Source organism: Acyrthosiphon pisum, chromosome X (genome assembly GCF_005508785.2).
Source record: "Acyrthosiphon pisum isolate AL4f chromosome X, pea_aphid_22Mar2018_4r6ur, whole genome shotgun sequence".
Taxonomy (NCBI): Eukaryota; Metazoa; Arthropoda; class Insecta; order Hemiptera; family Aphididae; genus Acyrthosiphon; species Acyrthosiphon pisum.
In genome coordinates, this window is record NC_042493.1 from 119,521,254 (window position 1) to 119,532,281 (window position 11,028).

At 30.9% G+C, this 11,028-nt stretch overlaps 1 protein-coding gene across 2 annotated transcripts in view; it reads right to left on the reverse strand.

Moving 5' to 3' along the window:
• LOC100572278 (zinc transporter ZIP1) overlaps positions 1 to 5,534 on the reverse strand; it is a 16,569-nt gene extending 11,035 nt beyond the window's left edge. Inside the window, exons 1-2 of one of the 2 annotated variants that reach the window (XM_003244181.3) lie at positions 5,391 to 5,534; positions 3,367 to 4,269 (exon numbers count right to left, since the gene is read on the reverse strand). In XM_003244181.3, the coding sequence (XP_003244229.1) occupies positions 3,367 to 4,252 (886 nt within the window). In that variant the 5' untranslated portion in view covers positions 4,253 to 4,269; positions 5,391 to 5,534. Of the gene's footprint in view, positions 1 to 3,366; positions 4,387 to 5,390 lie in introns of those variants that run through there. The other variant, XM_029485775.1, reaches the window with a different exon arrangement.
• Positions 5,535 to 11,028: the final 5,494 nt, after the last annotated feature.

An 11,028-nucleotide genomic window follows, 5' to 3' on the forward strand; every position in this document is an offset into this window, starting at 1 on the left:
TTTTTTTAATTATTTTATTTATTGTAATTGGACAATTAATAAATATATTAGCATATTTGGCATTTATTTTTTAACATAAATAATAACAGTAATTATATAAAAATAGATAGTAATATACTATAGTATAAGCTATTAAATAATTATTGTTTTTAAATGTTATTTTAGTTGATGGTTATTGCAGAAAATTATAGTCTATACATGGTTATATCTAATTTTATCATAATTTTAAAAATAATTTTATAATTACAAAATTAAAAATTATAATGTCGTACTTTTTATAAACTATTGAAGTGGTCTATGATTGATCATGATTGTTACTTAAATTGCATTATATTAATTGTGTCAACTATAAAATATAATATTTGTGACTTTTTGGTGGGTACAAAATGAAACTCTTGCTCTGAAAAATTATCGTGGGTGCGAGTTCACTCTCATGCCGCCCCCAAATAAAAATTAATGCCACTACTGTATAATATATAAGCAATGTAACAGTCTACAGAGACGGTAGGTATTGTACATTTATAATTTTCGTTTTTATGTTGTCGATAAAGTGTTTTATAGAATCACAACATCGATATAAATTTTTAATTAATATGTACATACATTGTACAGTATGGGTCACTATGTTATCGATCTCTTATCGATATTATTCGGTACGCTATTATCAAGTTGCAGAATTTATATACAGACGAGATGAAGAAAGTTCTGGCTCCTGTAGATTATGACGAACATAAGGTTAGAAAAACCATTATTGTACCGTTATCGCACAGCGCCACTACATAATATGTTCATTTCGTTTTCAATAGTTACATTATTAATTATTATCTTATTAGCACATGGATTCATTATTATGCTCTAAGAATTGTATTTTTATGATTATGATTCTAATTCAAATTTTAGCTAATGGAATCAAAATTGGATGAATTTTAAACTTCTAATAGTCCCATACCGACAAATCTTTTCAACTCATTGTTTTTCGTTTAGGTACTACTAGCGCATTTAGAATAATATTACATAGGAAGACTTTTCAGTGATTCCAAAAATATATTAATTATATTATATTATTATAAAAGTCCCATCCAATTAGATACTTTTAAAATGTTGGTCGTCAATGTAATTAATAGATTTTAACAATTTATGTGATTTAATAAAAATTTTCCCTAGTAGGTATTATAGGTTACTGACTGTCGTAGGTATTTGTATGAAATAATTTTTAATTAATATAAGCAATTAATTTTTTTTAAGGATTACTCCGATACATTATAACACTAAATATTATTATAACGATAATATGCTCCTTATTGAATATTCCCAGTAGCATATAAATTAGGTGGAACCATGACTTTTTCTGTGTAGGGGGGTCCAATCAAGAAATGTATTTCTATTAGATATATTTTGAATCATAAGATGCGTTTAGTTATTAAAATATAATATTATATAGGTAGATATTAGTTCTTACTTAGTATTATTTATGTATTAACATTGAGTATACATTGTAAAAATGTTTATACCTATTTAATTACAAATAAATATATTGATATTATTGATATTATAATTTCAGATTTCAAATTCCGATATAAACCGTTTTAAAACCGAAACCGAAACTGTAATCAAAAACGAAACCGAAAAAAATTGGATACCGGTATTAAAGTCGAAACTGAAACCGGAAAAAATTGGAAACCGGTATTAAATTCAAAACCAATATCTAAAAAAATTGGAAACCGTTATTTTTTTTTTGTTAATTGACGTGTTTTTAAATACGTAAATTCCATTAATAGGCATAATTAATGCTCATAATAAAATTGAGATCATAATTAAAATATTGATAACCATTTCATTATTTGCAAAATTATTAGTTGCCATATTAATAGTAGTGATATAAATTATAGTTACTAACAAATAATATATATGACAATACGGGACAAACAATGATAATTGTATAGACGACACAGCCCCTTGAAAATACTTTAGAAACCCGTATACAAAAACGAAACCGAAACCGAAATTTCTTAATACGGTATTGCTAAGTTGAAACCGTAATCGTAAAATTTCAAAACCGGTATACAAATTCGAAACGGAAACCGAAATTTCCGAATACCGGTGTTGAAAAATTGAAAACGAAATCGAAAAAATTAAAAACTGGTATACAAAATCGAAACCGAAACCGAAATTATTTCAATCGGTTTCTAGCCCTGATTATAATAGAATGATATCATAAGCTGTATATTTTTTTTGTATTCACAATAATATTTTATTCTATTATACTCGATGTTCTAACATTGGTGAGTAAAATATAAACGTTAAATTTAATTTAAAATAAGTGTTCCAGTGCCAAGGGTCAACTCTTTTTGTTAAGCTACTGATACACGACGACTATCAGTGAATGTAATCTTTAAACTACTATACAGTTCTGACATAAGTACAAAAACAGTTATATGGGTAATCATTAAATATTTAATATTATAATTATTCATCCGAGTAATTTTGGTAGGTATAATATTGATTAACTACTAAATAATTTTCTAATAAACTTGTATGTAAGCATTTATACATAGTTACAATAATTTGATTTCTTTTTTAGAATAAAATAAGCAATTTGTAATTACAGTGGTAAGTAATATTATTTGTACTTTATCGGAAATTCAAGACACCAAGTCAAGAAGTAATATGTCTAATTATAATGTAATAGTTTATAATAATATATAATATGTACAGCGCTTCAGTAAAACAATAAAATATTGGCCGATGAGCTATTTGATTATTTGAAATATTCTTTAGGACTCTAATTTTTTAATTTGCTGTTGACAAAACATAATTATTTTGTTCTATAATAATTGTAATTTAAACTTTCAGATAATACTTATATAAAAACGTATTTAAAGGAGGCGTTAAATTAATTAAAATTTTAAGCGGTGTATTTTGCATTGTATTTCATAAGCTTTCGATGGTGGTTATTTTTATACTGCATTTGGGAATTATTATTTATTAATATTAACACTGTTAGCTACTCATTGATATTATATTATTATTTAAAACTACCAATCATTATCTCTTTTGGATCGTACGTGAATAACTGTCCACGTTTTAAATTTTATACAAAATATATACAATTGACAGCACTTTTCCTTAAACAGCCACAAACACAATGGGTTGAATTATTTCAAAGGCAATATTTGATTTTTTAGACATACCTACAAATAAAAAAGTCAATAATTTCAAATCATTTGAGATACGACTGCGCTAAAAAAACTTAACACATCTAATACCACCCACGAACAATTATTGAACCTATGATTTCTTGATAACAATTATAATATTATCATGATGCACACACGTCGCGTTGAAGGTATATTATGGTATACTTACTGGCAAACTGCAGCAATAGCATGACGTGGAACCCAACGATGGTGGAAATCAGGTGCGTGAACCCGGCGTGTTTATGCCTGGGAAGCACTTCTAAGAACACCACGAACGCCAGCGATGCTGCTCCCAGTGCCTGTGAGGTGGCGTGCAAGATGCCGGGCGATGGCAGCTTATTGGCCGCGTTGTTGTCGCAGCACTGCGATAGGGCCATGCCGATCGCGACTCCGACGGGCGTGACAGTGGCGAAGACAGCGGAGCACACAACTATTGCAGAATTCCGAGCTCCTGACCAGGCCAGTTCCATGCCCAGGCAGAAGGCGATTATCAGTTTAGTCCCGGATGCGGTGGCGTACGTGTACCACAGGGCGTCGTCGGGGCCCGCGGTTTCCAAGCCGAACGACAGGCCTACGAACGCCTCTTGGAATGACAGAGCAACCACGGCGAAGAGGACGCGGAACGACTTCGGGGGTGGCTGGGAGTCGGGAGTTGCGGCAGTACTAGTTCCGCGTCCGGGGCCGCGCGACAAGTTAACGTATTCGTCGACGATGAAGACAGCAAAGAGGGCCGCGCAGAATATTAGGTCACCTAAGTGGTCGGAGCCTGGCAGCCGGCCGTCCGCCTGGAGGATTCGCACTGTACGCCGGACATCGGGCTGCATACGTACGAGGGCGGTGAACATAAGCACGCCTCCGCCGAAGCACAAAAGCAGCGACGCGACCGTCGGTTTCCGCGATATTCGTACCCTGGACGCACGCCATGTGTGTGCAAACTTTATAGGTGATAGGCCAGTGGCAAAGGAGCACAGGCATAGTAGGAGCGAGATCGATGCTTTGGCCGCGGTTATGTGGGCTGTGGTACTAACTGGATTCATCGCTACGCTGTGGTCCATGGCGTGAAAGATAAGCACTGTGAAATCATCGATTATATCGGTTATGTAATATTATGATATCTTGAGGCGATCTAAGGTTACAGACTTACAACACATCTACTACGTCGACGATTTACCTCTGCAATTCGAATTAGCTCGCGGGTCCCGGAGTTAAATGCGCATGTGAACTGCGCGGTTGATTTGGTTAAAACGGTTTAGTTAGCTAAAATACCCAAATGTGCATTGGAAATAGGTACGTAAATGGAACACACTATCACCACTCAATGATGATTTCGATCGTAGATAGATTAATTCGAATTGGGGTAAATCGGTTTGGGCTGTGTATGTAGCGTATTACACCGGACGAGTTTATAGCCATGCATGCAAGGCTGGGCAAGTTAATGATTATTTTAACTCAGTTAAGTTAAGTTAACGTGTACCAATAACAAATGGTTAAAAGTTAAAAGTCAATTTAACTATAGTTAAGTTAAAATGTAATACACACTTTTTGTTGAGTTAAAAAAATGTATTTGTTTATGCAACGCTAGCGTACTTTTCCACCACAAAACTAAATTATAGAGTATAGTGTTTATACTTTATACAGTATTTTTATATAAGTTAAATTCGAATGATATACAATTTTAATTTTAAACAATTCACGGTAAATATGTTTTGACATTAAAACGAAATAGACCCAAATAACGAAATATAATTAAATTTAAAACAAAATAAATTAACTTAACTTTCTTATAAAATAAAATATTAATTCGTTATTTTCGTGTTAGTTAAAAAAGAAAATTAGTAATTTAACAGTAAAGTAAATGAAAAGCCAAAAGTAACTAGGTAGTCAAGTTAGAAAGTTAAAATAAAATTTACTTTTTAACTTACAATAACTTTTTTACTCGTTAATGCCCAGCCTTGAATTGCATGAATAATATACTTACATGTGTTATGCATACCAAATTCGCATTGTTTCATTATACGAATCAAGTTGATTAATGACAATAATTGTAAATTAGGTAATAAATTGTATGCCTATATTATATCGATATTTATACGACCAATAATTATTAATTATAATTATTAGAACCATAATATTGATACGAAATATTATATAACTATACTATAATATATATTACATAAATGTGTCAGTACTTACGTAAATATAGGATAAATATAGGGTAAATATAATATACGAATTGACGATGGGATATGTGGATACCTTGATCGACGTCGTGCCGCTCTACTGTACCTTTTGTATACTGACGGACAATGAAACGCAAAAGCGACAAGTCCAGTTGCAAAGCCGTCGTGAATAGCACTGCCGCCAAAGTGAGGGACGCGCGCACGTACTGACTTTTTCCAACACAGCTGATGACGTCACTCGCAACACTTCACTGCTCCGCGTTTGGTTTTACGCGATCTTAAATGTTGTTTAAAATTATTATTGTAATTATTATTACTATTATTACTACTATAATTATTATAATTGTTAGCTAAGAGAAGTCGATCAACTATTAAATTGACGTATTATAATATATATTATTTATATTTATGTCGCAATAAGTCACAACCACTCGGTAAACGTCTTGTCGATTTCATTAAATGGAAACTAATTTCTTCGACCGAGATAAATAATCAAATATAGTTTTTTAGTGAAATAATTAAAACTGTAATAAAGTGAATATCTTTTCACGAAATAGATAGGCGTAGGTACTAAAACTTGATATTGTGTAATTTTTTTCATCAAATCACCAACCACTTGTCGAAACAAAATTTAATATAGGTACGTTTAATACATTTTATTTATTAAATATAAACCATAATACAATAATGTCACATTAATTAATGATATGAATTAGGCACTTATTAAAAAAAATAATATTCAAAAATATTTTCACTCTGCCAATATAAAATACAATTTATGAATAAAAAAGTTTTAATATATATACCTATAAATTTCCTGATTTCAAAATCTCGATAGAATGATTATAAATCAAATTAAACGTCATTAGTTAACTTCATTTCCCTTTCAAGTGCCGGGTGGTAAACTGGAATCCCCAAAAGTGCTGTGTGGTTAAGTGGAAATCCCCTAAAGTGTCGGGCGCACATATCATTCGTATCCCCTGCACAACCAGACATTGAAATCAATACCACGGTCCTTAAAAAACATAAACTTTTAGTTACATCTTATAACTATATTATAACCTTATTGCGTTACGCATAAACATTTTTCTTTCATGAAATATTATTTTCGTAAAATAGTCGGGTTGTTGCACAGATCCTTACAATCCCTTTTCCATGATCGATGAACGCAGATGCGTGACAAAAAATAGTATTTGTGGCTCGTGCGGGAAGGTAATTTCAATTTTGTGCGAACCCGTCCAACTAAAATAGTTCACTTCCCGCCCTTGCCACACAATATACTATTTTGCAAGTTCCGCAATGAGGGACATTACAATTAAGGCAATCAATTAATTGAACCAAAGAGTAATTCAGAATGATTTATGACTAACTATTCACTATTTTATATTAAAACTTCAAATCAATTATTTTCTCCTCCAGTCTGGTCATATTTAATTGGATTAATAACGATTTATGTTGTGAATGAGGTTGACGAAGGATATTACGTTTGTAAGAATTAAAGTGAAGGAATCGATTTCGGATATCTTAAAATGCTTCGTACAGGGATGAACAGTCCAGCCTACCCATAATACTAACCTAAATTAACCAGTCCAAACGATATATCGTCGCTAATACTGCAATAGGACGTATCTCAGTTTTCATGATTTTACAGTAGAGCTATAAAACGCTACGTTTTGACCACGGTTATAGATATACGTTGTGTTATCATTTTTGTTATTTACAGTCTAACCAGTTGTCTAAGCGATTAATAGCCCAGCCTACCCATATCACTAACCTAACCAGTCCAAACGATATACGTCACCCGTGTCCGGACATTTCCTAATCGTGAAGAAACGATATTCTTTCTTTTCAAGTTCTCGGAGGTACGTGAACTAATTATTCCCTCGTGAAATAGACTATAGGTAGGAACCGTGGGTAGGTATTGGTATACAGAGTTAATAAACCAACACTGCCAGTGGCGTAGCCAGGAATTTTGTATGGGGGGGGGGGGGACTAAATATACAAATACAATATGTCTTTCATTTACACTTTTTATTTTTTTCATTAATCTTGATATAATTCCAAAGTAAACACAGTTAATTGGGGAGTCTATAGCCCCCCTTAGCCCCCCCCCCCCCTGAATACGCCACTGAACACTGATATCTAAATGACGAAACGCGATGTGTTTAACTTTTTCCTAACTTATATTAAGATTAATATATTATAAACTATAATATATTATTATATAGGTATAAATAAATTATATTTATAATAATTATAACCTAAATATATTACATTTTGACCACATCTATCTATGTACTGAAATTTAAATTAATTATTACTGTTTTGGTAACCAATGTAAGTTAAAATAGAGTCAGTTCAATGATATATTTTAAGGTTTTAAATATGGTTAATATATTATATTGACTACATAGTTGTTTGAAAACTGCTCTGTCTAAAACTTTATTTTTTATAGGTAAATAATATAAATTCTATACTTAACAATGCCCTCTTTTAAAAATAGGCAAGAAAACATGATTTCATTTCCGCCCCCCCCCCCTGGACTCAAAAAATATGAACATTTAATACAAGATTCCTTTTTAGTTGTTATAATTGCCATTTAGTGGATTTAATAAAAAAGGCGTCAACCGTAAGTTAGCAATAATGTTCTATGAGCATTTTAAATAAACATTTTGAGAAAATTCGTAAAAATTGGGGACAATTTGAAAATTATTTTGTAATTATAAATTCATCAAAATGTTAATATTCATAGGGTAGATAATAATAATACCTAACTAAAATTTGAACCACGGTATATTAGAATATACCATAATAGTATACTATAATATACCGTGATTTGAAAATTTAATCCAAAATTTATCCTGCTTAGATTTTAAAAATTGTTTACATGAACACAGTTTCATAAGAAGTTGTGCATTTTTGGCAAATTATAGAAGTTAAAATCATTTTGTTTTTACTTAATATTAGATTTAAAAATTTATTAATTTTACATTTTACATAATAAGTTATAACTTATATAACTAATAATTATAAACTAAATTATTCACTGATTATGGTAGATGACTTACGATATTCTCCAGTGACTTAGGTTGATTGTCGAGCTGTTCTTCAGCATATTATACAAAACGATTCTCACAAATCGAAACACTAATATGACCCCAGATTCCAGAAAAAACAATATAATATAGAAATTAATTATTATTGTAAAATAAATAAACAAAGTAAATTTAAAATGACGTTGTAAACCAATAATTAATAATACAATTCAATAAATTATAAATTTAAATTTAATAATTGTTATGCTTTTTTTACATAGTAAATTGAAAAGGATATTTTGCATTTTTAAGGATATAAAACCAGGGCTTGAAAGTTGAAACTGTAATTTTTTTTTCCTATTTCGATTTCGGTTCCGGTTATTGGTATTTATTTTTTCTGATTTCGTTTTTGGTTTTGAATACCGGTTTTTATATTTTTCGATTTCAATTTTAATTACCAATATTGATTTTCTTCAATTTTGTTTTCGGTTTCGGTATTGATTATGGTTTTTAACGATTGAAACTGGTATTCAAAATCGGCTTCCAATCTCGGTTTGAAGTCTTGCATTATAATTATATTATTATAATGACCAGGGCTTGAAACCGAAAATATATTTCCCGATTTTGATTTCGGTTTCGGATATCAGTATTTATTTTTTCTGATTTCGTTTTTCGTTTTGAATACCAGTTTTGAATTTTTTGCGATTTTGATTTTAAATAAAAACATCATATTTTAAAGATTTAAAGAGAATTTAATCCGAAATTTATTTATAACTTGTTGATCTTTTAAATCTAACATAAGCAAATATATTCGAAGTATAGGTATAATTACTTTTAAAATGTATGCAATTTTTGTTTGCTAGAGCTATAATCTTATATTATTTTGACATTTTATATTATATTCTATATCAATTGAAATAATTTCAAATAAAATAATCTGAAAAAATATTTAATGTTGATGTTAAAATCACAACAACAGCAACAATATGTCGAATAGAGAAGGTCGTACTATGAGAAACGTCAAATAATAATAATAGTTAGTTACCATTAAATGTATATTTCATTTTAATAATCGATTCATTTTCTACCATATAATCATTGAATTAATAACTCATGGTATTTTTTATTATTTGTTGTTTTTAAAATGTTTCAGCAAATGAATGCTCTTACAAGTAAATAACATATCTAATAATAAAGCGTATGAAAATGACATTTATGTATATAAAGAATAAAATACTATACAGTGTTTAAAAATCAGATTATGGTTATTATAGATATGCTAATATAGTATAGGGGAATAAATATAGATGATTATAATAGTAATAATGTATGTGGATAAGAAATATTTTATATTAAATATTGAAATGAATGACTATTATGGGATGTTTGTTGCGGGTTTGTTTGAAAGGACGGTAAGTAGAAAGATTTTCAGGTTTAATAAGATATTTGAATTCATCCAGAATTCTTGACATAAAATCGGAATTATTGGATGATGGTTGATCGGCTGTTATGCTGGCCAAGGTTGTATTTGATACATAACGATGTGCGGAGACTTGTAAACATAGTGATGTAGTAGGAGAAATTTAGTTTTAAAAGGGAAGAAACGGAAGTTGGGTGAAGTAATGATTGTCAACAACGATATGGCAAGAAAATACGTAGTGTAAAATAAACACGCGGGGTTGACGACCTATTTCAGTGAACGAGGGGACGCGGCTGGTAGTACCGGTTGCTGGCGTCCTTTATAGGGACGACTATTCAGTGGCCCGTTATACGACCTAATATCCCCCGACGACTCGATTTGTTTTGAGTACAGGTGTTGATTTAAGAGGGACTATAAGTAAATGTACATATGCGTGTGTGTATGTGTTTTACAATTGTGAGTTTGTATTTTCTTGAAGGGAGTATGCGTACAATCGTCCTACTACTGTATTATACCTACCTAATGTTATTCGGACAGTCTATGTTATGTATGTATATATAATTGATCACTGACCTTATGCGACGGTGTTTGTAATAATTCTCTGCATCTGATTTGTGTTTCTCCGGGGTAGTGTTCGACGGTCGGTATCATGGCGACAATATATGTATTTTGATTCGCAAGGCTTACTATATATTATGTGTGTAACGCTCCTTTCTGGAACCTCGTTGCATGTGGTAATAAGAACCCGTGTTTTAATTATTGTGATTGTGACTATTATCGTATGTTCTTGAAAGTCTCTACATTCACAGCAATCGTACACAGTCGACGGCTAACTGAATGTAATTTAAGTTATCGAGCACTTAAAATTATGCTTATATATTCTAATAAATTAATGTAATTATGTACTACTTATGATAATATTATAAACTAGGTTCTGCTCATAGAAATCCCTACACTCGCTGCAATCGTACACAGTCGACGGCAAACCGAATGTAATTCAAGTTATGGAGCACTTAAAATTATGCTTATGTATTCTAAATATATCAATGTAATTATGCAATACTTATGATAATCTTATAAACTAGGTTTTGCTCATAGGAATTCCTACACTCGCAGCAATCGTACGCAGTCGACGGCTAACCGAATGTAATTTAAGTTATGGAGCACTTAGAATTATGCTTATATATTCCGAAATA